Source organism: Dromiciops gliroides, chromosome 1 (genome assembly GCF_019393635.1).
Source record: "Dromiciops gliroides isolate mDroGli1 chromosome 1, mDroGli1.pri, whole genome shotgun sequence".
Classification (NCBI taxonomy): domain Eukaryota; kingdom Metazoa; phylum Chordata; class Mammalia; order Microbiotheria; family Microbiotheriidae; genus Dromiciops; species Dromiciops gliroides.
Window position 1 is genome coordinate 285,535,863 of NC_057861.1, and position 25,407 is coordinate 285,561,269.

Genomic DNA, 25,407 nt, shown 5'->3' on the forward strand with positions numbered 1-25,407 from the left:
CCATACCAAAGCATGAGAAGCAGGCAGGGAGAGGAAGCCAAGATCATGTCATGGGTCTAACTGTATTTGTTCAACACCATTCATCTCTATTTGACCTCTATTTCATATTTTTACCCAAATCTGAGGTATTCCATATTCCTGTAAAATTAAAGGAATTTCCCCTAGTTAAATAGTCAGTGATACCTGCATCAAAAACTCTCTCCGGCGAGACTTTCCTCTGTCTGAAAGAAGGGCATAGTCTGGTTCCTTTTCCTTTCTGGCCTGCTGAATTTGAGCCAGACAGCTAACAGGGTTCATCCCTTGACCATATTCTGGGTCAGCCTAAAAAAACAGCAGTAAAAAGAAATTTCATAATGTATTAGTATTGGTTCTCCTGACTTGATATTTATCTATTTTTCTCTCGAAGTAAATTCCATAAATGGAAAAGTTGAAATTTTGAAGAGCATCTTTTATAATAAATTAAAAAACAGTAAAAACATATGATTAATTATGTTTTAAAATAAACTACTTACTCATATATCTAGGTTGATGCTTTGTATATAATGCAGAGCAAAGATGCCAAAAGAAGGTGACAAAAAGAACATCGACACATGTGCCTACTCTCACCCCTATACAAAATCTTTGAATTTTATCTATAGAGAGCTTTAGGCAAAAGAGTTGTAGATAGACCTCCCCAGCTTTTATATGCCTACTCCAAAAAAAACCCCCCAAACCAAAAAAAAACCCCAACCCTGAAGTTCACACAAGACCAAGTAATAGTCAAGCTGTCCAATGATAAACTATTACAAGCGACATCTTCCTTTCCAAAAATGCACAAGAAGTCAGCCAGGAGCCCAAGGAAAACAGGAAAGCAGTTGCCAGAAAGCTTCCTTGAAAGACCAGAGATGGGCCAAGAATGTATGTATCCTGCAAAGACTGATGTCCATCAGCAACAAGAACAGAAGGTTCAACTGGGAAAGCCCAAGGCTGGTCAGAAAGCCTCATTGTGAGAGCCTTGGAAACCCTGGGAAATAGAAGGAGAGAGGAAAAAGAGAGACAGAGACAGAAAGAGACGGAGATACACATATGTGAGTGTGAGTGTGTATGTGTGTGTGTATGTAAATGTATGTATGTATGTATATACATATATAGGAGAATCTCATGTATGTATAATATATGTAATATGTAATGTCCTTGATACTTTACCATACCAAGCATGAGAAGCAGGCAGGGAGAGGAAGCAGATAATGTCATGGGCCTAACTATATTTGTTTGACACCATTCATTCCTGTTTGACCTCTATTTCACATTTTTACCTGGACCTGAGGTATTCCATATTCCTGTAATACTAAACAAATTTCCCCTAGTAAAGTCAGTGATACCTGCATCAAAAACTCTTGCCAGAAAGATATAATAATATGTGTAATATGTTACCTCCCACTTATAATCATATGGGTAATATATAAAGATATACATGTATGCATTTCTATGGATATATACACACATAAAATAATTGGGGCACAGCTAGGTGGCCTAGTAGATAGAACGTTAGCCCTGGAGTCAGGAGGACCTGAGTTCAAGTCCAACCTTAGACACTCACTAACTGTGTGACCCTGGGCAAGTCACTTAATCCTGTTTGCCTCAATTGTTCATCTGTAAAATGAACTGGAAAAGGAAATGGCAAATCACTCTAGTATCTTTACTAAGAAAATTCCACAAGGGGTCACAGAGAGTCAGATTCTCCAAAAGACTCAACAGCAACAATGTATGTCTGTGTGTATTTGTATAGATAGCTGTTTGCATGTTGTCTCCCTCATTAGATTTTGAGGTCACATTTTTGCCTTTCTTTGTATCCCCTTTCTTTGTCTCTTTGTATAGATCTAGAACTTAATATACATAGATATATAAAGCAAATAGGAGGTAATCTCAAAGGGAAGCAACTAGCAATATTGGGGTTGGGAGAAAGAGGGAAGTACCAAAAATAGCATTTTGCAGAAGGTGGGATTTGGGTTGAATTTTGAAGCAAGCCAGGGAAGACAGGAAGTGGAAGTAAGTCAAGAGAAAGTATTCAGGAATAGGGGACAGCTAGGGAAAGGACACAGGTGGGAAAAGAGGTATTATGTGTGAGGAAGACCAAGAAGGTCAGTGTTGGTAGATAGTAGAGTACAAGGAAAGGAGTGAATTGTAAGAACACTAGAAAGGTAGGAAGAAGCCAGGTTGTAAAGGTCCATAAAGGCAAAACATAATAGTTTGTCAATTTCATCTTGGAGATAATGGAGAACTATCGGCAGTGAGATCAGTGCTTTAGGAAAATCACCTTGGCAGCTAAGTGGAAGATGGATTACAGTCCAAAGAGACTTGAGGCAGGCAGACCAACCTATTATTTTGGTCCAGGCAAAAGATGATAAGTGCCTACACCATGGCGATGGTTGCATGAGTGGAGAAAATGGAATATATACAAGAGATGTGAAGGTAGGAATGGTAAGAGTTGGAAATAGATTGGATATGTGGTATGAGTAAGAATGAGGCATTGAGGATAACACGGAAGTAGTGAGCCTGGGAGGCTAAAAGGATGGTGGTATCATGGATAACAGGGAATTTCAGAAGAGGGGATGGTTGGGAGAAAGATAATGAGCTCTGATTTGGACATACTGAGTTTGGGATATCTAAAGGCTATATAGCTTGAGATGTCCAATAGGTAGAATATATCCTGAGTGCCATAGAGGGCCCTGAAAATTCAGTGTTCCAAATCTCAGAAATCCAGGGGAACTTAAGCTGTGGATGAAGAGATCAGCATAGCAACCCAAATGACCCAGGTTGACCCCAGAAGGACAAGGATGCCACCCTTGGGGGTAATATCACCATAAGCATGCACTGGGCACAATGCTCAATTCAGGGATTAAGGCTATAGAAATGAATGTCAAGGAAAATACCAATTAGCAAAAAAATATTATGTATAAAAATATGCCTCAAAAAAAAAGTAGGTAAGCTTTTAACAATGGCAAGAAAATACTTAAAGGAAGAAAAAACTTTTTTCCAGGAAGATTACATGAACACCTAGAAAAAAATTAAATGAGATAAAAAATGAAATAAAAACACTTGAAGAAATAAGTAGAACAATACATTAGAAGAGAAAGCAATAAACCCTACCTAAAAGTACTCCCCTGAACTCTAAATAATCAAGCAGAAATCAGTGACTTCAAGAGACAGCAAGAAAAAATAAAACAAAAATGAAAGCTTTTAAAAGTAGAAGAAAAGTAAGATCTCTGCTTTCAGAAACAACTGACCTGGAAAATAGGCTAAGGAAAAATAATTTGAGAATCACCATACTCCCAATATTACAAGAAATTACAAGTGAAAACTGTCCAGACCTACTAGAACCAGAAAACAAAGTAAAGATTGAAATAATCCATTGATCATCTCCTGAAAGAAGCCCCCAAAGGAAAACACCTAGAAATGTCAGTCAAAATCCAATATATGTTTTAAAAAACCAATAACCCTGTAGTTTATATATATATATATATATATACACACACACACACATACATACATACAATGTACAGTATACTGTACACTGTGTATATATACACACATGTGTATATACATATATACTGTACAATGTGTAGATATACAGTATATATGCATGTATACAGTTTATGTATGTGTGTATGTGTGTATGTGTTATACTTCTAGATAGGAGTACTTCAAGTACCAAGAAGTCACAATAATATTTCACAAGACATGGCATATTCTACTGTAAACAAAGAGAAATTCTGGAATGCAATATTCCAAAAAGCAAAAGACATGGGCTTATAACCAAAGAACAACTTATCCTGCAAAGATCTGTATAATTCTATAGAGGGAGGAAAAAACCTTTTAATGGAAGAGGGCTTTTAAGCATTTCTAATGAGAAGACCAGAGGTGAGTAAGAACTATGAAATACAAACACACAAAATCAAGAGAAACACAGAAAGATAAAATTATTTGAGCAATTGGAAAAAGTTTTATGATGATGTAGTACTAATATTCTAAGAGAGGGAGAAGAAACAGGTGTCCTTCTGGAATCTTAATGTATTGAAAGGGTATTTGAGGGAGTTAAATGGGAAAAAACAGAGATCATGAGTGTGGATTGGTTCTGTTCCAAGAGTTTTAAGAGGGAAAAGGAAAGGCATGGTAAAAGGAATACACTAGTATAGAAAAGAGGAAAGAGGTGGAATTTGATATTCCTTATCATTGGGGTACATGAAAAGAAGAGTACACTAACATGGAGGAGGGGATGGGGGAGAATGTGTATCAGATGAATTTCACTCACATCTGAAAAATACTTATGAAAGCAGAACACATACAAATAAGCACATATAGATGCACGTAATGGTCTGGTTTGTTGTTTTTGTTGTTCAGTTGTTTCAGTCGTGTCTGACTCTTTGTGACCTCATTTGGGGATATGTTGTCAAAGATACTCGAGTGGTTTGCCATTTTCTTCTCCAGTTCATTTTGCAAATGAGGAACTGAGGCAAACAGAGTTAAATGATTCCGCCAGGGTCACATAGCCAATGTCTGAGGCCAGTTTTTAATTCAGATGAATCATCCTGACTTCAGGACCAGAATTCCATCCACTGTGCCACCTAGCTGCCCTAACAGTTTGATTTAGAAATACATCAAGTTCAAAAGGGATAGGGAAAGTGGCAAAGAGGATATTAAGAAACAGATAATATCAGAGAAAGAATAGTCACAAGCAAACCAAACTTATTGATCCTGAAGGGAATATTAAATGGGGAGGGGAAAAGAGAAGAAAAACAAGAACCAGAATCTAAGGGTTGCCTTGGGTTGCTATTAAGGAATAGTTAAACAAATTGTCATATATAAATGTAATAGAGTATCATACCACCATCAATCAATCAACAAGCTTTTATTAAGAGCCTATTATGTAGCAGGCACTGTGCTACCTACTGGGGATATGAAAAAGGGCAAAAGACAGTCCCTGCCCTCAAAGAGCTTACAATCTAGTGGGGGAGACAACATGCAAACAGATATATACAAAGCAAGCTATATATAGAATAAATAGGAAATAAAGAGGTAAAGTACTGAAATCAAGAGGGATTAGGAAGGCTTGCTAAAGAAGGTAAGATTATAGTTGGGACTTGGAGGAAGGTCAGTAGTTGGAGTTGAGAGTGTTCCAGGAATGGGGTACAGCCAGATAAAATGCTCAGGGCCAAAAGATGGAATTTTGTTTATGGAACAGTCAGGAGGTCAGCATTACTGTATCAAATATGTTTTGGGGAGTAAGGTGTTAGGAGCCTGGAAAGGTAGGAGAGGGCTAGGTTTATGAAGGGCTTTTAATGCCAAACAAAGAACTGTGTTTTTGTTTCTGGGGGCAACAGCAAACTTCTGGAGTTTATTGAGAATGGGAGTGACATGATCAGACCTGGGCTTTAGGAAGATCATTTTAGTGGCTGAATGGAGGATGGCCTGGAGTGGGAAGAGACTAGAGGCAGGCAGACCTACTAGCAGACTACTCCAAGAATTCAGGTGTTAGGTAATGAGGACCTGCACTAGAGTGGTGGCAATGTCAGAGGAGAGAAGGGGGCATACTCAAGAGAGGTTGAAAAAGTGAAATCAACAGGCCTTGGCAATATCCTGGATATGGGGGAGGGGAGGGATGGACGATAGATAGTGAAGAACCTAAGATGACTTCTGGATTGCAAGCCTGAGGGACTGGGAGGATAGTATTGGCCTTTACAGTAAGAGGGAAGATAGAAGGGAAGAGAGGGGGAAAGATAATAAATTCTGTTTTGGAAACACTGACTTTAAGATGTCAACTGGACATCCAATTCGAAATGTCTGAAAGAGTTGGAAGCGAAATTGGACATCAGCAAAGAGACTGGGGTAGATAGATAGGTAGATCTCAGAATCAACAACATAGAGGTGGCAATTAAATCCATGGAAGCTGATGAGATCACCAAGTGAAATAGTACAGAGGGAGAAAAGAATAGGGTTCTGGACAGAGCATAGAAAGTCACCTCTGATTAGAGGGCATGATCTGACAAAAGAGAGGTCAGAGGTAAAAAGAAAACCAATAGAAAGTGATCAACAGTGCCACAGGTTATATAGTGCTCAAGGGGAATGAAGATTGAGAAAAGGTCATTGGATTTGGCAACTAAGAGATTATTAATACTTTGGAGAAAGCAGTTTCAGTCAAATGATAAAAGATGATTTTAGAGAATCCTGAGTAATATGAACTGACACAGAATGAAGTGAGTAGAACCAGGGAACAAAATATACATAGACAGTAACGTTATAAAGAAAAAACAACTTTGAAAGACTTAAAGACTGTGATCAATGCAGTGATAAAGGATGTCTATAGAGCGCCTTTGGTGAAGTATTCCCCACATCCTGACAAAGAATTAACAGACACAAAGTTATAAAAAAGGACATATATTTGTGGATGTAGCCACTGTGTAGATTTATTTAACTTCACTATACTTACTTGTTACCAGGGGTTTTTGTCCTTCTTTCTTTCTCTCAGCTTTTAACTAGATTTTGGGGGAAGAGGCTAACAGTAGTGATAGGAAGAAAGGAAGGAAGGAAGGGAGGGAGGAAAGGAAGGAGGAAGAAAGCCCTTGAGATATTTTTTTAAATGTACAGAGGAAGTTTGAAAGAAGCAGACAAGTGAGACAGTTTTGAAAGTAAGTTGTGGAATTTTATTTATATACTTTAAAAAACAAGTGATATAAAATGGAGATTCATGGTAGCATATAGAATTCTCATTTAGTTCTCTGCTGTGTATATGGAAATGCTCTTATCTGATGTTTAAGTTCAGAATTTTAAAAAATTATAGGAGTCATATATACCCAAATCAAGAGAACCCACATTAGGAATATTAAAGGGAACAAGAAGGCTCTGGCAAATTATATTAATAAATAGACTCTATCCTTACTATTTTGCGACTAAAAGATGCAGAGAATATGAAATCTCACTGTGCTTACTGTTTTTTTCATTATAAAAAAACATTTTATTCATTACATAGAAATGCTTTAAAATCATTCAAGACGTTTTGAAGGATATAACAGGGGATCAATAAAACAGAGAAATGTATGATTGTCAAAAGTGTTCAGCACTGTAATGTAGCACCCAGCACAGATAGTGAGGTTCTCCAGATACTCTTGTTTGTAGAAGATATTATGGGGACTGTCACACCTAAGAACACCCTGGAACCTCCTAGAAGAGATCCATAATGACACAAATGTGTTTGGACTGACAATACATACAGGAAAGACAAAATCAATGAAGAACAGCTATACCCAGATGATAGCACACATTTGAACAGATCATTGATAGAGTTTGTCCATCATGTATGTATAAATGAAGAATGACTCGGCCCAGAGTTGAAGAGAAGGCCTTGAGATTATGAAGCTTCTTTAAGACTCCAAATTTCTCCTAGAAACAAAGGTCCATCTTTTAATATCAACAGCCTAGCAATTTTGCTATATGCCAATAAGACAGATAATTAAACAGTCCCTGAAGAATTAAAAATTAATATCATGCATGAGGTAATGAAGAAGCATGTAGATATAAGCAAGTTGCAACATTTAAACAATGAGAAACATCAAAAACTAGAGATAAAGATGTTCTTAAGAAATTTTAAGATGGGAAAAGAATAGAGGTAGTGTGAGATCACATCTAGATATCCAAAGTGCTCCACTATCATACTTGGGGAGTCAGGAAGAAGCAAAAAAAAAAAAAAAAGTCCTCTGGTACAATGATTAGACCAAACTATGGTAAAACTGTTGTACAATGTGGACACCGTTGTTGTACAAGACATTCAGGACAAGAGTTGCACAAGATGGGCAGGTATAGATGGGTTGTGATCTGTATCATTTAAAGCAGCATTCAAATTGATGAGATTTAAAATCTATTTAAATTTCTGAAAAAGTAACAATTACAGGTTACCCATATCAGAGAAGACTTTCCCAAAAGCCATGATGGAAAAGATTACTATGAATGTTCTGAGGTCCTTGCAGCCCAGATGTAAATTACTATGGTGCCAAATATCCAGCTCCAGGGTAAATCCCAGATTAGGACTACTGGTGCCTAAAGTAGATTTGTGCCTAAAGGGATGCCTCAGGCAGGGAAGTCAATGGGTATCTTTTTGATGCATATGAAATTCCAAAAGAGCATTCCATTTAAGGCAACCTTTTGGAGAACAAACCTTGCATATAGTAAATTATGTTATATAGAAGTGAACTCTTAATTTATCCTTTAAAAAAGCATATTCAGGGGGGAGGCTAGGTGGCACAATAGATAAAGCACTGGCCCTGGATTCAGTAGAACCTGAGTTCAAATCTGGCCTCAGACACTTGACACTTACTAGCTGTGTGATCCTGGGCAAGTCACTTAACCTTCATTCCCCCCCCCCCCAAAAGCATATTCATAACAAAACAAGCACACTGTTAATTTGGCATGAGTGGTTAAAAACAAGCAAAAAGAAATAAAGGAATAGAAAAAGAACATTTTAAAGACTAGGTTTCTTTTGACTCCTGTTTGCATGGCCTGCTGATAGAGGCAAGGAGCCCCCCCCCCCCAAATTAGGTTAACAACAAAAATTGCAACATAGGACAGAATAAGCTATGATACAACTTTTAAATTATGTAAATTGTACTCTCTTCTGTTCCAATAGTTTTGGGGATGCTGATAGCATGGAGAGAATTACATCTCTATTTCTACAAATTCTAGTCACATATGGAAGAGAGTGAATATTTTAAGTGTAATTTTGTATCATTTATTTTCTTAAACCAACTTTATCCTTTAGACTATAAAAAGGTAACTATTTCTTCTTGCTTTGGGAAATAAAAGCTCTCCAAATCACATAAAACGTTGTATGGATTCAGCCATTTCAGAAACATAATCACTTTATCAAAGAACCCGAGTAAATGGTTTCCTTGATGATTTCCTTATTTATCCGTTGAAATTGTCTACCACCATCGTGAGAAAAGGCAGGATGTTTTGCACAAAGCCTGGCTCTAACTCTCAGTACATAAAAGGTCACCATTATCTTCATTGTGAAGTAATATTATTATTATTATTTCATTAAAAGCAACAGTATTTCTAATCTGACCTTTAACTAATCCTGACCTTAAAATGACCTTCTAGCTAGGCAACTCCTATCAGTAGGAAGATATAACATTTCCAGGATAGCAACATTTAGCATTCCTTCTGTTAAAAGTTCTACCACTGCCTAGCTCTTTGTCTCTTAAAAAGCGAAAGTCCCTCTCTGCCAAACCAAACTTACCATTTGTCTGTCTGAATGTTTTAGATACAATTATAACCACAAACATTTGCTAAGAGCATACTATGTACAGGGTGCTCCAGGCTAGAGATAAGAATGAGGATATGAGCACAAAGCTGAGAACCTAGGCTCCTCTGTCAGCTGATTCCTTTCAGTGACAATAGCCACAATAATCTATAAAGGGTTAATAATACTTATTCTTTTAAGGTAAGGATAAAAATAAACGCTTAATTGTGATCTCACAAAACATCTAAAGTATTTATTTTCATTTGTATGAGTTGATGACATTAAATCAATGTCTGACGTTAAAAAAAAATACATCCTAGTTCTTCAGTATGTCAAAAGATCTCTAATTTTCATTGATATAAATACTGCCTTCAATAATTCAGGTTGCAACCACTCCATACCTTAAGTAAGTCTCATGAGTAGCTTTGGTTTTCAAAAATAAAAACATTATGCTTGGGGCCAGCTAGGTGGCACAGTGGATAAAGCACAGGCCCTGGATTCAGGAGGAACTGAGTTCAAATCCGGCCTCAGACACTTGAGAGTTACTAGCTGTGTCACCCTGTGCAAGTCACTTAACCCTCATTGTCCCGCAAAAAACAAATACAAAACCAAAAAACATTATACTATGACCAGTCTAATGATGAGCCTGTATAGTCTTAATCTCGATGTTGGCACTACCTCCAAGAGTGTGGCTAACAACCTATCCATACCCTCCCATCCTATGATTTCTGACATCCTATAAATCTACCTTAGGAAATCCATCCATTGTACTGGAGGACTTCCTTTTAGGTCTTTTGACATTACCTAGGTACCAATAAAGCACTCAGGCTATTTCAAATTCTTGCTAAACAACTAATCCACTCTGTTTTTCAATCATACTTATGCACAATAATATCTTTTATGCTTCACTTTGCACACAAGTAATCATCAATAATTTGTCAGACCCTACTTCCACATGGATTATTCTAATGCCCTACAAAGTTGTTTGGATATTGTAGTGTTCCATTATTTGCAGACATATAATATCACTAGGACACTTGGGAGGAAAGTGTAGACATGAGATTTTATTGGTGTAGGGAACTCTTCGTGAGGAAACTCCTTATAAAAATATGTATTAGCATCTACCCTACAAATTATAGCCTTGGAGAGTTGCCCAGGGCAAGTGCTTAAGTGACTTACTCAGAGTCACAGGGCCAAACTCTTTTGAGTGGTTATGGATCACATTTAAGAAGTACTGTAATATTCCAAGCTTGACACAATTAATATATTAACCTCACACATAAGTAGCTAGAGAAACTCAGAATCTATATGTCACCTGTTTCACTGGGACTTGAGAGTGAAAATATGACAATGGTGTGTATGCATTTAACAAGCATACATCTTCCTGAGTTTTGCTTTGTTTTGGTTGGGTGTTGGGGGGGGTTTTGGCTTCATTTAATGTCAATGAATTATAGTCATATTAACACATTAATATTAATATTAATAGGGGTAGCATGGTTTAGTGACTAGGAAGCTGGCCTTAGGGATAGGAATAGCTGAGTTCAAGTTTCACCTCTCACAAATACTGGCTGTGTGATCCTAGGTAAGTCATTTAAACTTTAACAGATCATAGATTATAGATTACAAAATAGGTGTCAACTGGGGCAGCTAAGTGGTACAGTGGATAAAGCACTGGCCCTGGATTCAGGAAGACCTGAGTTCAAATCCGGCCTCAGACACTTGACACTTAGTAGCTGTGTGACCCTTAGAAAGTCACTTAACCCCCATTGCCCCGCAAAAAAAAAAAAAAGTGTCAACCTGCATTGGTAGAGGGAGTTTCCTAATCCAGGAGTTCTTTATACTAATGAAATCACATATCTAGTCCTTATTTCTATCCTTGTACTACTATATACAATGCTATACGTACTATACTATACTATACCATATACTATAATTTGTTCAGCTATTCCCTATCTGATGGCCTTCTTTGCTATAACAACAAAGCTGCTTTAGTTTTATGGATATGAGACCTTTTTTTTCTAAAAAAAAAAATATATACATATGTGTATATATACATGTTTTTATATGTATATGTGTGTATACATATAAACATCCATACACTTACACAGATACATGCTCACATGCATCATGCATGCACACATACATACATATCTTTGGGGTATAGGCCTACTAGGAATATCAACAATTTAAAGAAAATGTACTTTAGCAAAAAGTTAAAAAAAAATTGTAGTAACTTTTAGGGTATGGTTCCAAATTTCTTCCTAGAATGGCTGGACCATTCTAGCTCCACCAAAGGAGGAATCATCATTATAATTATCTTCTTGTAGCTTCTCCAATAACTATCATTTTCCATTTTTATCTTTGTCAATCTAATGGGAATGAAGTGGAAACTAAGAGTTGTTTTGACTTGGATTTCTCTAATTATTAGTGATTTGGTACATGTTATATGATTGTTGATACCTTGAAATTCTTCCTTTCAAAACTACCTGTTCATATCCTTTAGATATTTAGCTTTTGGGGAATGTTTCTTGTCCTTATACTTTTAAACCAGTTCCTAGTTCATCTTGGATATCAGATCCTTTCAGAGACCTTGCAACAAAGCTTTTATTTTTCCTCAGACAACTATTTCCTTCTAATTCTAACTGCGTTAATTTTGATTTTAACAAAACATTTAAATTTTTAGAAATTAACATTGTGTTTTTTCATCTCTGTCCCTCTCAGTCCCTATCCATAGTTACATGAAAGTTATTTCTTTCCTTGCTCCTCTAATTTGTTTACGAAGTCACTTTTTATGTTTAGGTGATGTATTCATTTGGAGCAATTCTTGGTATATACTGTGAGATGTTGGTTTAAATCTAATTACTGCCAAACTGCTTCCAGCCTTCCCAGTAGTTTTTGTCAATGAGTGAGTCCTTATTCCAATAGTTGGGGACTTTGGGTTTACTGAACACCATTCTACTATGGTTGTTTCCTTCTGCATGTTGTATAAACAAATATGTTTATATTTTATAAGCAGTACTAAATTGTTTTGGTAATTACTTCTTTGTAGTATAGCTTGAGATCTGATAGTAGTAACCCCTCTTCCTTTTCACTTTTTATATAATTTCCCTTGAGATCCTTAACCTCAAACTCTGCCAAATGAATCTTGTTACTATTTTTTTCTAGCTCAATAAAGTAATTCTTTGGTTGTTTGATTGATATGGTACTGAGTAGGTAAATTAATTTAACTAGTATTGTTATTTTTATCATATTGGCACAACAACTATAAGCAATTAATATCTCCCCATTTGGTTAGGTCTTTATTTTTATATTTTGTAGTTGTATTCATATAGTTCCTAAGTGTAAACTGTTATATGGACCACAAAAGATTTCATATAATCTCTAATTATTTTGAATGGAATTTCTCTTTCCATCTCTTCCTGCTGGCTTTTTTGGTAATGTATTGGAAGACTAATTTCTTTTGTTTCCTTTATATCCTACTATTTATTGTTTCATTTAATTTTTTATTGGCTCTCTGGGACTCTCTAAGCAGTGATCATACCAGCTGATAAAAGTGGCATTTTATTTTCTCTAACAATGCTTATGCCCTCAATTACTTTTTTTGTGTTATTACTACAGCTAGCACTTCTAGAACTACATCAAATAATACTATTGATAACAGAAATCTTTTATTTATCTCTTATCATATCAGAAAGGCCTCTAACTTTGCTCCATATAATGTTAGCTTTTGGTTTGATACAAATGCCACTCACCATACTTGGGAATGGTTATTATTTCTATGCTCTTTAGTGTATTTAAAAGAAATGGGTGCTGTGTTTTTTCAAAAAGTTTTTTTTCACCTCTTCATATAATCAGTTATTTTGTGCTATTTTTATTATTATTATGTTATAGTTATACTTGTACATTTGGTGTACCTATATTACTTGTACTCACAGTTTTTCTAATATTGAACAAACTCTGAATTCGGGGTGTGAATGTAACAGACATAAAGTATAAACTTCTGATATGTTGCTTTAGTGTCTGCTAATATTTTTTGTATAATTTTTTTTTTTTGGTGAGGCAATTGGGGTTAAGTGACTTGCTCAGGGTCACACAGCTAGTAAGTGTCAAGTGTCTGAGGCTGGATTTGAACTCAGGTCCTCCTGAATCTAGGGCCGGTGCTTTATCCACTGCGCCACCTAGCTGCCCCCTCCCTTTTTTTTTCATCGTGACACTTTAATTGACAAAAATAATCCAAAAAACAATATTCACAGACAGTGACCATGGCGACCACCCTTTCTGTGAGTGCTGTCAGAGGGGATTGGAGTGACATCCTCAATCCACCTGATCTTCATTCCAGAATGTGCCAGGGCTCTCAAGGCTGACTGTGCACCAGGGCCAGGTGTCTTAGTCCTATTTCCCCCTGTGGCCTGAAGTTTGATGTGAAGGGCAGCGATGCCTAATTCTTTACATCTCTGGGCAATGTCCTGAGCGGCCAACATAGCAGCATAGGGAGAAGATTCATCTCTGTCAGCCTTGACCTTCATCCCACCAGTCACTTGACAGATGGTTTCTTTGCCAGAAAGATCAGTAACATGGACAAAGGTGTCATTGAAGGAAGCAAAAATATGACAGACACCAAACACATTCTCTCCCTCTGCAACCTGAGGTCCAAGGCTGATGACCTGCTCTTCCTTCTTTTCCTTCCCCTTGTGAGGCGCCATTTCTGCTCCTTCACTTGGGCCACCAACACCGGAAAGCCACTATAACTTTTTTTTTTCTTTCAACAAACATTTATTTTCCATTTACATGTAAGAGTAGTTTTCAACATTCACTTTCATAAGATTTAGAGTTCCAAATTTTTCTCCCTCCCTCCTTCCCTTTCCTCCCCCCTCCACAAGATCGCAATCAGGTTATATATGTACAATCCACAAGTGTTCTTTTTTAATCAGTTCTTTCTATAGGGGTGCATAGTAAGCTCCCTCATTAGTTCCTTGGGATTGTCTTGGATCACTGCACTGCTGAGAGTAGATAAGTCATTCACAATTACTCATTGAACAATACTGTTGTCACTATGCACAATGTCCTCCCAGCTCTGCTCACTTCACTATACATCGATGTTCATTAGTCTTTCAAGGTTTTTCGGGGATCATCCTGTTTGTCATTTTCTGTAGCACAAGGCCATTCCACTACAATCATATAACACAGCTTTTTTCCATCATTCCTCAATTGATGGACATTCCTTGATTCTCAATTCTTAGCCTCCACCAAGAGTTGCTATAAATATTTTTTGTACAGTTTTCCCCCTTTTTCTCTTTTTCATGATTACTATTTTTAACTGTTTCCCTTCCATCCTATTCCCTTCCCCATGATATTTATTCTATTATCCAACTTTCTTTCATCCTATCACTCTTCAAAAGGGATTTGCTTCTGTCTGTCCCCTCCCCCACTCTGCCCTTCCTTCTTTTGCCCCTCTCTCTTTATCCCTTTCCCCTCCTATTTTCCTGCAGGGTTATAGAGATTACTCCACCCAATTGAGGGTGTACATTATTCCCTCCTTGAGCCAATTCTAATGAGATTGAGGTCTTTGAGCCAATTTTGATGAGTGTTAGGCTCATTTACTGCCCAGATTAAATAGATTACTCCACCCAGTTGGTTGTGTCTATTAGTCCCTCCTTGAGGCAGCTCTGATGAGTTTAAGGTCTTTGAGCCTTTTCTGATGAGTGTGAAATTCATTTACTGCCCTGCTCCTCTCCCATCTGCTTCTGCCCTTCCCCCTCCCCCAATGAATTCCCTTCACCCCTCAATTTAACCCTAAAGATGTTATCATATAGCTAAGTGACACAGTGGACAAACCATCACCCTTGGACCCAGGGGGATCCCAGCCAAAACCTGGCCTCAGACACAAGACAGTCACCCACTATATGACCCCAGGTATGTCCCCCAGCTCCAATGTTTTGTTTTTTTTTTTATGGTTCTCTAGTGTCTTGTATTTGAAAGTCAAATTTGCAATTCAGTTCAGGTCTTTTCATCACAAATATCTGAAAGTTTTCTTTTTCATTAAAGTCCCATTTTTTCCACTGAAAGATAATGCTGAGTTTTCCTGGGTAGGTGATTCTTGGTTGTAATCCCATTTCCTTTGCCCTTTGGAATATCATATTCCATGCCCTCTGGTCCTTTAATGTAGAAGCTGCTAGATCTTGTGCTATCCTGACTGGGGCTCCACAGTACTTGAATTCTTTCTTTTTGGCAGCTTGCAATATTTTCTCCTTGACCTGAAAGCTCTGGAATTTGGCTATAATATTCCTAGGAGTTTTCTTTTTGGGATCTCTTTCTGGAGGTGATCGGTGGATTCTTTCAATTTCTACTTTAGCTTCTTCTTCTAGAATTTCAGGGCAATTTTCCCTGAGAATATCTTGGAAGATGGTGTCTAAGCTCTTTCCTTGATCATGGTTTTCAGGTAGACCAATCATTTTCAAATTATCTCTCCTGGACCTATTTTCCAGGTCAGCAGTTTTTCCCAGAAGATATTTCACATTGCCCTCTATTTTTTTATTCATTTGGATTTGCTTTATTGTGTCTTGGTTTCTCATAAAGTCACTGGCTTCCATTTGTTCAATCCTAATTCTTAGGCAATTATTTTCATCAGAGAGCTTTTGTACCTCCTTTTCCATTTGACTTTTCAAGCTGTTGACTTTTTTCTCATGTCTTTCCTGCATCACCCTCATTTCTCTTTCCATTTTTTCCTCTACCTCTCTAATTTTATCTTCAAAGTCCTTTTTGAGCACCTCTATGGCCTGAGACCAATTCGTATTTTTCTTGGAAGCTTTAGAGATAGGGGCCCTGATGTTGACTTCTTCCTCTGAGGGTGCCCCTTGGTCTTCCTTGTTACTGAAGAAACTTTCTATGGTCCTCACCTTTCTCTGTCGGCTCATCTTGCCTTTCTTTTACTAGACTTTTAGCTCCTTAAAGTGGGGCACTGTTTCCAGGCTGCAGTATCCCAAGCTTAAAAAGTCCCAGGTGGTATGATTTAAGGAGAATCAGGTTCTTCCCTCACCCGGGCTGTTTCTTGGTCCTAGATGACCCCAGACTAACTTGCCAATCAACCAGCTTTGTGTGTTGTGGTTATTAGCTCTGATGAGCCTGTGCCCCTCCACCACCTGGGTCACTTCTACTGGAGCCTACCACACCTGGTTCTCAGTAGGGGTGTAAAATCCAAGTTCTGCCTTAGCACCAGCATAGACCCCTGTAGTCTCTCCCCTGCCCAGGGCTCAGCCCACTCACCAGACTGTGAGCTTAGTTCCAGACGACACTGGTACTTCAGCTGATTCAGAGGCTCTGGGGGTCTCCTTCTCTCGTGAGGACTTCCTGAGACTGGATCTGTGTCAGGGTGACTGTGGGGTTGGGCTTGACTCCTGTATCAGCACAGCAGCTCCCTCCTTCTGACCTTCCAAGCCATTCTTGGTTAGAAGATGATTTCAGCACATTCTTCTGTGAGTTTTGCTGCTCCAGGCATTTTCCTATGACTTTATTTGGATGTTCTTTGGAGCGATCGTGTCATGAGTTCGGGAGCTCACTCTTTTGTATAATTTTTACAACCATGTTAATTACAGAGATTGGTCTACAGTTTTCTTTCTCTTTTTGATTTTCTCAGGTTTATGGATAACAAGACCATTTTTGTATCACAGAAGAACGTTGGTAAAATTTCTTCTTTTTCTGTTTTTGCAAAGAGTTTAGGTAATACTGGACTTAACTATTCTCTGAAAATTTCATATAATTCAAAGAACTTGATCTTGGAGTATTTTTCTTTGGGATTTTCATTATAATTTATATAATTTTTTTTCTGAAACTGAGTTGTTTAAATTCTCTGTTGTCTATAAATCTGGGTATTTTATGTCTAAAATATTCATTGATTTGATTTAGTTTTATAATGTATTTAGGTTGTTGGCATAAAATTGTTCAGAAGTTTCTAATAATTTTCCCTGTTTCTTCCTTGTCTGTTGTGAGATGTGCTTCTTAATTTTTGATGCAGATAATCAATTTTTTCCATTAAAAAAAATAAGACTAGCTCATAATGGTTTATTTAGTTTATTTTTTTTAAACCAGCTCTGAATTTTCTTTATCAAGTCAATAGATTTATTAATCACTTACTATGTTTCAGATATTGTATTAAGGGCTGGGAATATAAAAACAAAGCAAAAATTTTTTAAAAAGATGATTCCTACTCTCAAAGAGCTTAAATTCTAAATTCTAATAAAGGAAGAGCAAACATAAAAGAGAAGGGATTAGGAGGATGACCTCAAGCAGGAAACAGCAGCCAATGTGGAGGTGGAGCAAATGAGAAAGTGAACAAGAAGTGGAGTGGCATAGCTGGGATACCTCATAATAATATATTTCCAGGCAGGGACTAGCAAATCATTGAGTAGGTGTTAAGGTAGTATCATTCTCTGGAAGGCAAAACAGATCAAAGAGTGGCCTAGAAGTTTGTTTTGCTTTCAATTTTGCAAATCTCTTCTTTGATTTTCAGAATTCCACTGTGATATTTAGTTCAATTTGTTTATTTGTTGCTTTTCTCATTTCTGTTTTTGTTTCAGTTTCATGCCCAATTCACTGATCTTTTCTTTTTCCCTTTGGTTGATGGAAGTGTTTGGTGATTTAAATTTTCCCTTAAGGAATGTCTTAATTGCATATAAAAAAAGTGTCATGATTCCTACCACTGATTAGTTCACCTGAAGCAAAGCAAACTTTGTTCCTGTTTTTAACTCTTTGTGAATCTTTCCGATTCATTTGTTTTTGCTAAACAACATAATCCTTTTATGTGTTCTCTTCTTTCTCCCCTGCTGCCTTCTACAACAAACAGAGAGTGGAGAGAAAGGAGTGTGTTTAACACCAGTGATCTATAATTGATCTTCTTCCAACACCTATATTTTTTTTCTTCCCTTCATCCAGTCCCAGGTTCTTTTTCTTTCTTTCCTTTTCACCCCATTCTTCACCATCAACCCTCCAAAGTTAAGACTTGGAACCAGCCAAGATGATGAAGTAGGAGAAAACAGTATAGGCCTACTCTGTTAGAATGACTCTAACAAAAGTTGAATAAGAGTTCAGATTGAGCAGTGGATTAAAGCCCATAGTTTCTGTGCTTCTCTCTCTCTCTCTCTCAAAAAAGAGGGGTCAGAAAAAGGTGAGGTCAATAGCTTTCTCCTCTCCTCTCTCTGAGCCCAGAGAGGGATAAATAAAAATCTGTGACCCCAGACAGTGATAGGTATCACAGATGCAGTCTCCAGTCCCACACCAGAGCTTAGCAGGCTATATAGTCGCTCTGAACTGAAACTAGATCTCAGAATAGAGCTAGACCATCTGCTGTCATTCTGACTCCTTACTGGAGTCACAGACTCAGTCTTGGGTTTAGACTAGGCATAAACCTACAGCTTAGTCGGCTAAACCTGAAGAACCTACCAACTAAATGACAGGGGGTGAAGACAGCAAATGTCTACAGGAGCTCTACCCTAAGGCAATTCTGCAATTGTGTTACATGGAAACAAACTGGGACCCAGAGTCTTAAAAGTCCAGGCAAGGGGGCAGCTAGGTGGTGCAGTGGATAAAGCACTGACCCTGGATTCAGGAGGACCTGAGTTCAAATACGGCCTCAGACACTTAACGATTACTAGCTGTGTGACCATGGGCAAGTCACTTAACCCCAATTGCCTCACCCCCCCCCCAAAAAAATAGTCCAGGCAAGTAGCAATCAGTCTGTACTTAAGATCAGACTTCTAGGGACCAGTGAAAATTTGATTTACAGCTCTGTGCAGTTGGTGGAAAAATAGAACATGGTAGAAGTCTCAATGGGATCCAAGAGAATACAAATCAGAACCAAGCAAGACTCTGTCATTCTCAAGAAGTGAACAGAGGCTGGTCATGGCATAAAGTCTCAATCTGGAAATGAAAACTGAAAGATTGAGTAAAAAAATTAAAATTAAAACTTCCATAATAAAGAACCATCATGTACCAAGGATGCCCAAGATACAAACAGAGAAGAGGAAGATAACTATAAAATACCTACAATGCCTCAAAGAAAAACAAAACTAGAAAATACAGTCCTTTAGAAAGCAAGAGTTTTTAAGAGTCCAAAATTATGTTTCTTTATTTGCAAAATAGGGATAATAAATAGCACGTATCTCCCAAGATTGCAGTGAAGATAAAATGAGATAATACTTATAAAGCACTTAGTGGGTACTATATAAATGTTAGATAATAATAATGATTAACAATAATAAATGAGAGTGTCAGTGGAAAGATTTAAAAAAGAAATGAGAGGTATTGAGGAAAGACTTAGTAAAAGAAATAATAGAATAGCACAAGAGATATAAAATCTTATCCAAACAACTGACTCCTTGAAAATTAAAATGGACCAAAAAGATGGCAAATGACTTCATGAAAAAATAAGAACTAATAAAACAAAGACAAAAATGTTTAAGGAAGAGGAGGAGAAGAATTTAAGGTGTTTATTAGCAAAAACAAATGACCTGGGGAGCAGCTAGATGGCACAGTGGATAAAGCACAGGCCCTGGATTGAAGAGGACCTGAGTTCAAATGCTGCCTCAGACACTTGAACTTACTAGCTCTGTGACCTTGGGAAAGTCACTTAACTCTCATTGCTCTGCCAAAAAAAACAACCAAATAACAACAACAACAACAACAAAATGACCTGGAAAACAGATGGAGAGATGAAATTATTAGAATAACTGAAAGCCAAGGCCAAAAAAAGATACAAGATACCATATTTTGAGAAATCATGAAAAAAACTGTTCAGATCTCTTAGACCCAAAGGGTAGAATGAAGAACAAAAGAATCCACTGGGTAACCTGAAAGAAATTCCAAAAAGAAAGTGCCCAGGAATGTCTTCGCAAACTCCAGAGCTTCCAGGTCAAACTAAAAGTACTAAATTACTAATAAATGAAAGAGTTTATATATGAATCAGAACCACACAAAATTTAGCATCTAGCAATATAAAAGAGTAGAGAACATATAATACAACATTCCAAAAGATATGGGATTATAATCAATCCTCCAAAGGAAAAAATGGATCTTTGATAAAATAGAAGACTTCTAAGAACTCCTGATGAAAAGACCAAAGCTACATAGAAATTTTGAAATACAAATAGAGGAGTTAAGAGGAACATTAAAAATTTAAGTAGGGGCAGCTAGATGGCACAGTGGATAGAGCACCGGCCCTGGAGTCAGGAGTTCCTGAGTTCAAATTCGGCCTCAGACACTTAACACTTACTAGTTGTGTGACCCTGGGCAAGTCACTTAACCCCAATTGCCTTAAAAAAAAAAAAGGTAAGTAGAAGTGAACAACTGGAACTATACAAAGATGAACCATTTACATTTTAATAATGGGAGATGATACAAGTTTCCCCTCAGAATTCTAATGTCATTAGGAATCAGAGGTAATTAAATAAGGAAGAGAGCCTAAAGGTGGTTTTGTTATGTTTTAATGATGATTAGCAACAACAAGAACAATACTAGCTAGCATTTATATAACACTTTAAGATTGGCAAAGTCCCTTATAAATATCTAATTTTATGCTCATCACAACCCCAGGAGACAGATATTATCATCTTCATTTTCCAGATGAAACTGAGACAGACAGAGGTTAAATGAATTGCCCAGAGTCACACAGCTAGTGTCTGAAGATGGATTTGAACTCGTCTTCCTTATTCTAGGATAAGTGCTCAAGTCACAGTTCTCTAGCCACTACTCTATTAGAAAAAAAAAAAGATAAATACAATGGAAAAAAGAGAGAGGGAAAATGAGGGAATTTATTACCTCTTATAATCAAGGTGTATAAATAAAAGTCTATATAAATGAGGAAGTGGTAGAGGGAGTAGGCATTACTTAAGCCTCACTTTCATCTAAACTGGTCCAAGGAAGATAAAAAATACAGAAAGGGGGCAGCTAGGTGGCGCAGTGGATAGAGCACCAGCCCTGGAGTCAGGAGTACCTGAGTTCAAATCCGGCCTCAGACACTTAACACTTACTAGCTGTGTGACCCTGGGCAAGTCACTTAACCCTAATTGCCTCACTAAAAAAAAAAAAATACAGAAAGACAAATACTTTGTTGTAGAAAAATATATACAATTCAATTGATAAATAGAATGAGGTAGGGAACAAGCATTGATCAAGTTCCTATTATGTGTCAGATACTGTGCTAAGTGTTTCACAAAATATCTTACTCGATCCTCACAACAACTCTAGGAGGCAGGTGCTGTTACTATTCCCATTTTGACAGAGGAGCAAACTATAATGCAGAGGTTAAGAGACTTTTCTAGGGTCACACAGCTAGTTAAGTGTTTGTGGCCAGTTTAGAATTCATGTATTTGTGACTCCATGCCCAACATTCTATCAATGAAACATCTACAAGAGACCGGGAAAAGGGGAGAACAGAGAAAAAGAAATAATAAAATCAAAGAAGAATTAAGCTGTAAGCAAAGCAGACTAAAAGGTCAGAGTGGGGTTTGTGAAGAGGAGGTTAAAAGAAAAGGAAAGCAAAGTAAGAAAAGGTTATTAGAGTCTTGGTGAGGAGAAGAAAATAGGGGCTAGCAGAAGCTATTTTCAATAAACACAGAAAATATATGAATACAACTACAAAAAACTATTTAATTAGAATGTTGTGGAAATACAGACCTAAATAAATTGAAGGAATATTAATTGCTCACAAGCCAAAGCAATGTCATGAAAATGATAATACTACTTTATTTATTTAGTTTCATGACAGTTAATCTAACAAAGAATTCTTTATAGAACTAGAAAAAGCAATAATGAAATTCATATGCAAGGAAAAAAGGTCAAGAATTTCAAGAGAAAGAAGGGATTCTAGCAGTACCAGATCTCAAACTATACAACAGAGCAGTAATCATCAAAACAATTTGGTACTGGTTAAAAATAGAGAGGTTGAATAGTGAAACAAATTTGGTACACAACATACAAAAACACAAACCTAGAATGCATATTGAAGAAATCCAAAGACCATCGGCTATTAGATAAGAATTTACCTTTTTTTTTTTCTTGCAGGGCAATGAGGGTTAAGTGACTTGCCCAGGGTCACAAAGTTATTAGTAAGTGTCAAGTGTCTGAGGCCAGATTTGAATTCAGGTCGTCCTCCTGAATCCAAGGCCAGTGCTTTATCCACTGCACCACCTAGTTGCCCCCAAGGATTCACTTTCAAGAAAAACTGTGAGGAAAACTAACAAAAATTAGGCTTAGATCTATATCTCACATCATATTCCAAAATAAACTCTCAATGTATACATGACCTAGATATAAAATGTCACTTCATAAACAAATTACAGGAACAAGGAAGAAATATCCTTTCAGATCTATGGCTCTGGGAAATTCATGAGAAAACAAAAAAGGATAAGAGAAGGTAAAATGGGCAATTTGTATTATCTAACATCAAAAAGTTTTTTCCCCTACAAAATAAACCATTGTAGCTAAGATTACAAGGCAAAGAGTTAATTGGATGGGGGAGGAGGGGAGGAATCTTCATATTAAGTTTTTCTGATAAAAGTATCATTTCCAAGATATATAAGAAACTAATTCAAAATGTATAAGATTCAGATTTGTTCCTCAGTTGATAAATGGTCAAAGGATATGAACAAGTAGTTTTTCAATGGAATAAATCCAAGCTATTATATGAGATAATGTTTCAAGTGCTTAGCACAGTGCCTGGCATGTAGTAGATGCTATATAAATGTTTATTCCCTCCCCTTCTCCCAACTTACCAACAGCCATATGAAAAAATGCTCTAAATCACTATAGAAGAAATGAAAATTAAAGTCCTTCTGAGGCTCAGCCTTATTCTTGATTTGGCAATGATGACCAAAAAAAAAAAAAAAGGAAATAACAGATGTGGGGGTGGCATAGGAAAAGCCAGTCACCTAAGGAGAGGAAAAGATAACTGACTACCTGCCCCCAGGCTGGGACTTTTGCAGCCACAAAATATTGTAAGACCCAAAGGAAGCACTCTTAACACATTAAAAGTGTCATCCATTGATGATTTATGGGAAAATGTGAATAACAATCACATAGGGAACACTTTTACCTGTTTACAGACCATAACATTATAAAGGTAGTAATCAACACAAGGATTATAAGCAAAAGACTGTTCTAAATGGATAACAACAGGATGAGTCAAAGAATACATCAGAGGAAAAATTAATAACTAGAAGGAAGAAAATAACATCATGCCAGAATTTCTGAGATATAGCTAAAGCAATCCTCAGAGGAAAAAATTACCCTAGGTACATCTATTACCAAAATACAAAAAGAGGGGATTAATTGAATATCCAACAAAAAAAAAATCACTAACAAACCCAGAACAAATACAAGAGGATTGATGCTGGAAACTGGAGAAAAAATGGATAAAAATGGAAAACAAAAAGACTGATAGAGAACTTAAAGATGAGTCTTTTAAAAGACTAATAAAATCAATCATAAAACTCTAAACCAACCTGATTAAAAAGAAGAAAAATCAATTTAACAAAATTTTTTAAATGAACAAAATAAAAATAACATAAAGAAGGCGATGTCTTGACTTACAAATGAATTAGATTTAAGTGATGCAGGGCTGTGCAAAGTCATCAGCCTCACTCTCTCCTCTGAAGCCATCTGGGTTCAGTGGCAAGATATAGATCAGGATAACTGGAAATGGCCCCAGATGCAGTGGCCTTTTTAAGTTAAGGTCAGTGTTAATGTACTGAAGGGGGCGGGGTGTAGAAAGGTAGGGCTTTGAATGTCAGAGGATTTTATATTTGATCCCAGAGACTACAGGAATTTACTGGAGGATCTTAAGCAGGGGTCGGGGTGAGGGGTAACATGGTCAGACTTAAGCATTAGGAAGATCATTTTGGTAGCTGAGTGGAAGATGGACTGGAATGGGAATACTTAGGCTAGGAAGACCAGTAAGAAGGTATCACAAAACTCCAAGTGTGAGATAATGAAAGACTACACAAGGGACATGGCAATATCAGAGGAGAGAAGAGAGCATATATGAGAGATGTTATGAAGGTAAAGTTGACAAGCCTTAACAACAGATTGGATATGGAGAGTGAGAATGAATGAGGAAACAATGATGACATCTAGTCTGCAGGCCTTGGAGACTGAGAGGATGATGGTGCCCTTGACAGCAATAGAGAATTTGGGAGAGGGAAGAATTTGGGGGGAAATATGAGTTCAGTTTGGGACATCTTGAATTTAAGCTGTTCATGGGACATCTACTGGAGATATAAGACTGGAAGTTAGCAAAGAGGATATGGTTGGAAAAGTAGATTTGAGAATCATTAGTTTAGAGATAATTTAATCCAGGTGAGTTTATGAGATCACTAAGTGAAATATTATAGAGGGAGAAGAAAAGATGTTCCAGTACAGAGTCCTGGGGGTAGGGGGGGTGGGGGGGGGCCACTGATGGTTAGGGGATAAGACCTGAATGAAAATTCTGCAAAACAAATTGAGGAGGTCATACAAACAGAAGAACCAGAAGAGAGCAGAGTCCTGAAAACTAGTGAGCACAAAGTATAAAGGAGAAGAGGGTGACTGACAGTGTCAAAAGTTGCAAAGAAATCAAGAAGACTAAGGATTCAAAAAAGGTCCCTAGATTTGGCAATTTAGAGATCATTGCTAACTTTTATGAGAAGAATTTTGGTTGAATGATGAGGTCAGAAGCCAGACTGTAAAGAGTTAGAAGAATAACAACAGAGGCAGCAGAGGCACCTATTGTAGAATTTAGTCACAAAAAGTCGGAGAAATATGGGACCATGGCAGAGATAGAGGTGAAGGGTTTGTTGTTTTTGTTTTCTTTTTACTATGGGGAAGAAATGGGCATGTTTGTAGATAGTAAAGAAACATTCAGTAGACAAGGAGAGGTGGAAGATTAGAGCGAGAAGAGGGATGAGGGAGGGGGCAATCTGTTAGAGAAAATGGAATGGAACAGGATCTCCTGCACATGAAAAGGAGTTTGCCTGCACAGTAGGTTTATCTCTTCATGTGAGTCAGGAAGGAAAGCAAAGATAGTAGCAGGAGGCATCTAAATGATGTGAGATAAGAGAGAGGCTTCACTTTTTCAGTAAAGTTGGTGGAGCTGTGAACTGATCCAACCA

General features: G+C 37.2%; 2 protein-coding genes across 2 annotated transcripts in view; both read right to left on the bottom strand.

Annotated features, from left to right (window-relative positions):
- The window catches only part of STAU2 (staufen double-stranded RNA binding protein 2), a 441,622-nt gene that overhangs the window by 237,882 nt on the left and 178,333 nt on the right, over nt 1–25,407 (bottom strand). The window contains 1 exon segment of the mRNA XM_043978079.1: nt 184–321. Coding sequence (XP_043834014.1) covers nt 184–321 — 138 coding nt within the window.
- On the bottom strand, nt 13,519–13,989 carry LOC122736073 (40S ribosomal protein S14-like). The gene has a single exon (XM_043978081.1). The coding sequence runs from the start codon at nt 13,972–13,974 to the stop codon at nt 13,519–13,521; it is 456 nt and encodes a 151-aa protein (XP_043834016.1). The 5' UTR covers nt 13,975–13,989.